The sequence below is a fragment of the Halyomorpha halys genome, unplaced genomic scaffold (genome assembly GCF_000696795.3).
Source record: "Halyomorpha halys isolate HHAL.00 unplaced genomic scaffold, Hhal_1.1 Scaffold354.1, whole genome shotgun sequence".
NCBI lineage: Eukaryota > Metazoa > Arthropoda > Insecta > Hemiptera > Pentatomidae > Halyomorpha > Halyomorpha halys.
This window is the reverse complement of record NW_027111517.1, coordinates 800609-805974: the sequence shown is the minus strand read 5'-3', so window position 1 is coordinate 805974 and position 5366 is coordinate 800609. Positions and strand designations below refer to the sequence as shown.

The following is a 5366-nucleotide window of genomic DNA, read 5'->3' as shown; positions in this document are numbered from 1 at the left end:
TATATATATATATTTGTTTTTTTTAAGAATTGCAGTTATTAATGTATACAGTATAATTCCCTTATAAGAAAGATGAAGGCACCAAGTGAATTCGTTTCTAATATCCGAGTTTTTTTATAATCAAGTAGACCTCCTCTCTCACTTTCCCCGAATGCATTGTACATAATTGAAGGTTTAAATATCACGATAAAATATAAATAACTACTAGTAAATAATTGTATTTATTGTGTTCAACATTTTGAATACATACAACCACATCTAGGTATGATTTTTTTTTTTAATTAGATAATTTTTAGTACCACTTTTTTCATTTCTTATATTTGGTGGGAAATGTGTTCTATTTCATGAATCTTTTTGTAAAAATTATTCTGGATTCTGAATATTCTTATGGTCATTAAAAATTTCTGTAATATATACATTTATACATACACATGTATATATAGAGTGTTATGTAAGTATTTAGTAATATTTAAGGAAATTTAAAGAAAACCCAAAAGCAACAAAAATGTTTATATAGAAAATGGTCTGATTTTCTACAGAAAAGTAGAAAATTTACATTATGTTTTTTTGTAAGCGAATCATTGTTTTTGTTGAATTTGAAATATAATATAAGTTGAATAAAATATTTAATGTGTACAGGGTATATATGTAATGTGTAGCTGATAAAGTATAACTAATGAAATCCTCCTTTGAGAAAATTAAATACATAAAAAAATATTTTTATGAATAACAGGTTTATTATTGTGATAGTCATGCACTAAATGATAACAATTAATATTATTTTTATTTATTAATAAATTAATATTTTTGAAGTAAATTTGTAAATTTCTTTAATTTTTTAAGAAAACAAATCAAGTTCAAATAATAAAAATTCATATCACTGGTAATAAAATAAAAATTATTGCTAAAATTAGTAGAAAGTTTTTTTAATACTATTTTATCACAAGTATTTTATAATAATAAACTTCTTTTTCATTTAAAAAAAAAAAAATTTTAAAGAATTTAATTATCTGTACCCAAATTAAATATTTTATTTTACATATTTTTGGTAAATAAGAAGTCTATTTTATTTTTTCAGAGTGTAAAAAATATGTAGTCTTGCTTGAGGTTAGTAAAAAAAAATGAATAAATCAGAATTTTATGTAAAACAAAACTTGGTGTGGTTCAGCCATGTGAAAACCCCATTCATATGATTTCATCAATGATAAATTCCACTGTTTCTGATATAAATTTTCTATAGCTTACTATCCTGCAATTTAGAATTGTCAAACTTTAATAATTTATTATTTATAGCTTCCTATTCAACAAATATCATGACTCACTTACAAAAACATAAAATAGAGAATTGGATCATTGTCTTTATGGAATTTTTTGAGATGTACTTTAATCTCCTTAAACATTACTAAAGACTTGCAGGATACCTTTTGTGTTTGTGTGCACACGTACGTGTATATAGGGTGTAGAATCAAGAAACTACAGGGGCCAATTCTACTTCTGAATTGCAGCAAAAAATGTCCCATCATTGGGTTTTCAGTGATTTTGTGAGAAATTGAACATAACAAAAATTATCATAGTATTAAAAAAACAGTAATCGGTCAAAAAATACTTCCAAGAAGAATTCCAAATTATTTATATCAATACATGACCAGGGTTCACAACACATTTCCAGAATTGATTAGTCTCCAACAAAACATCTAATATTAATAAACGTTAATTGCCATTAATTATTTGATAATACTGTTGGATTAGTATTTAAGAAAAGAAGGAAGTTAGTTACAATAACTTTTTGAAGTATCTTCCCTCTTCAAAGCGTAGAGGGTCTCTGATACATTAGATGGATTTTATTCACAACAAATATAGAGCACAATGCAATTCAGCTCCACACAAGTTGCAAGGAATGAATAAAAATCAAGCTGAGCCTCATTGTACTGCAGATATTGTGCATCCTCAGAACCGCCTTATGCATCAAGGCTTCCTCTACTCTTTGAAGAGATAGGATACTTTATCATCGCTAACTTCTTTTTTTTATGAGAAGATAGTGGACTGTGAACAATATATATGAGAAGAAGATGGTTGGGAGTGCGGTCAGAGAATATTCTTTTTTTTTATACCTATCTAATTGTGCCATCTAATAATTAATAATATTTAAAGCTTATTAATTTTATAATGGTTATAAATCATGCCACTGAAGAATTATGAGCATTGTGGTGTAAGGAAAAATATTTTTGTTGATTATTGTTTATTTTAATAATTTTTAAGAAGCCAGGATTTGTCCAATGACACGGCTTTAAAGGTTTTTAATTTTAAATATTTTCCCTGAAAATTTATCTCTCCTGAAGAAGGTTTATGGCCCTAAAACAATCCATGGTATCTAGTATTCACACAATTATTCATATTTCAATACATATTTAAGTCTTTTTTTCAACCCAAACAATTTATGAAGCTTTCAACTGATAAGAAATTCCTTACACCTACCGATGGTATTATCAGAATATGTGAAAGATCATTATCAGAAGAGATAGAAAAATTTTCATGTAAAAAAGTCAAGAATAAAAAAATTTAAATAAAAGTTTAATTTCCCATGAAGCTGTTAAAAATCGGATGATGGTTTATAAGAACTTTTGTTTGCCTAGAATCAGCCCCTAAATTTTCCAGGTTCTTATGTATTACATATATATATATATTCTGAAAACTGATAACTGGGTAAAAATACTGTTGTTTGCTCTACTTTTTGTCATAGCATTAATTAAAAGCAGTACATTCACAATTCAACAATTTACCTTTGAGAAAATTATTTTAGAATGGTGCTGTCGATGAAAAAGAAATTATAGCTCTTAGACAAGAAATTGAAATGCACAAGGAAAGTGCAAAACATTCCCAGGAAGAAGCTGAAAGATTGCTACAACTAATGCAAATGACACAAGAAGAACACAATTCTAAAGATAAAAAAATTAGAGAATTACAAGAGTGAGTTAAACCTATCATTTATATTTATAATAATGTAAATCCATTATTTTTATCATTATTAATATGATGTATAAAACTGCTCAAATGCTGTAATTTATAAACATTTCATTTGTTTGAATTTTTTTTTACTATAAGCTTCTTTTTGTTGAATTTAAGGCTAGCAAAACCCCAATAGGATATTTATTGATACTAACTCTCTAATATAATTATCCAAAGCAATAATTTCTTTCAATTTTAAACAATATCCTAATCATCAATATACTTTACAATTACCTTTTCTATTTTACTTACTGAGGATTTTTTATTATATCTGTAATAAATATGTATAATAAATAAAGAGAAGAAAGTAATATATTTAAAATTGATTGAATAATTATATAGAATTCTATTCCAATATTTTATATTCTAATTACAATATTTTCATCACATGCAATGTTTTATTTATTATTCTACTAAATAAAAATTATATTTTTAGGGCATTAAAAAATGCACAAGTTAAACTTAAAAGTTTACAAACTGCCAATGCACAAAGGGAACAAGCACGAAAAGCGGAAGAGGTATGAATATCAGTGCATACTTATAATATAAAAGCAGTTATATTGATATGAATACAACATTAAGTCTATTAACTTTGTCAATGTTTCTTATATCATTATAAAAATTCTTCAAATTACCTGAAATTATGTCATTGTAGACAAAGATACATACATCAATACCATAAATTAATAGTGTACCCCTAATTTTTAACATACCATGTCTGCAATCAATCAAAAATATTTATTTAAAACCACTTATAAAATAAATATTTAACCTATATTTTTGTGAACTCATATAGAGTAGTATAAAGTAAATATATAAATTAAAACTTAGATAAATTTGAAGGAAGTATTGATGTAATCTCATTTGTTATTATTGTAATATCATGGTGCTGTAATGGATATCTTTAAACATAGGTATTTGGTTAAAATAACTGGCCAATGTCCTTGCCAAAGAAGCCTCCCAGATGTTTCATCTGATTATTTAATTGATTTCACTGAGCTGGTGGTTAATAAGATATGATTTAATACCTTTATATTTTCTTTTTGGTGAATATTCCATCTTATAACCAGTTTTTAAGTCAATATCTTCTTAAGTCTGCTATCAGTCAAAAGTACCTGTGTAATTTCTGCTTCACTACCCAGGATTGTTGTATCATCTACATACATCATTTCTACATGAACTCCACTTGACTCTCTGCTGTATTCCCACATTTTTCTCTCCAATGCCAGATTGAATAGCATCGGGAAAAGGCAGTCTCCTTGGTGCAGTCCTGATTTCACATCAGTCTTTGTTCATCTCACCTTGAACCAACCCTCTACATTGGAAACTATTTATGCAAGCCCTTGTCAATTCCACTAACTTCCCTGAGAATTCTAGTAGTCATGATAAAGACAGTTTCAATCGACAGGGTCATAATTCGCTTTGAATTCAATAAATAGAGGATGCTCATCTTGCTCCACTTCCCATCTTTTCGCAAGTATCTGTTTCAGGACAAATATTTGAGCTTTGGGCTCTTACCCTGATAAAATCCTGTTTGGTACTCAAATAGCTCTTTCTCATATAAGGTCTTCATTCAGTTAAGCATTACATAAGTCAGGACCTCATACAACTGAAAGTAATGCTATATCTCTATAGTATACTCAAACGTAAATCTTTTTTTTAAGATTGGACCAATGAAACCTATGTTCCCACTCATGGGTATCATTTCTTTCCTCCATATTTTCAGAATGAGTTGGAGCACTGCAGTTACTAGCTCCACCCTTCTTGAACAACTCAGCTTTGAGACCACTGCTTCCTGGCAGTCAGTATTGAGAAGTTGAGATTCATAGTGTACATCTATGAAAAATATCTCAAGGTTAAGAGATTCAAATCTGTTTTTTGAGCAGAAGCTTGAATGTGGATTGTATTTCAAGATCTTGTAATTTATTTATTTTGTATCTTGCCCTTTTATATTGTACCTCAGTTTTTAGGATCTTATAAGCCTTTACATCATGTTTTTGTATTTAGTCATAGACTTATTCTAGTTGTTCATAGAAATTCTCCTTAATTTCTTCATCCTTATTTTCTGTTGGTGCACATACATTGATGACTGAGATATTAAACTGTTAACCTCTGTAACAACTAATTGATAGGTGTGAAGTTAAGGATGGATTCTGTTGTCTCCAGTAGGTTGGCAGGCCTCATCTAAGGATACAGGGGATTAAGGTGAATAGGACTAAAGGAAGGATATGAATCTCCCTTGATAAAGGAGGTGGAAAAAATCAAGAGCTTTTTTTTTTTAATTTAATTGCATATTTCCACAAGGCCTGAACATAAGAACATATAAAAAATATAATTAAGAAAACAAATTAATTTTTCAA

The 5366-nt window shown here is 27.9% G+C and overlaps 1 protein-coding gene across 11 annotated transcripts in view; it reads left to right on the top strand.

Moving 5' to 3' along the window:
* Positions 1–5366, top strand: part of brp (bruchpilot) — a 201069-nt gene that overhangs the window by 184565 nt on the left and 11138 nt on the right. For all 11 annotated transcript variants that reach the window (XM_067049578.1, XM_067049575.1, XM_067049576.1 and 8 more), the window contains 2 exons: positions 2801–2967; positions 3443–3524. In XM_067049578.1, coding sequence (XP_066905679.1) covers positions 2801–2967; positions 3443–3524 — 249 coding nt within the window. The remainder of the gene's footprint in view (positions 1–2800; positions 2968–3442; positions 3525–5366) is intronic.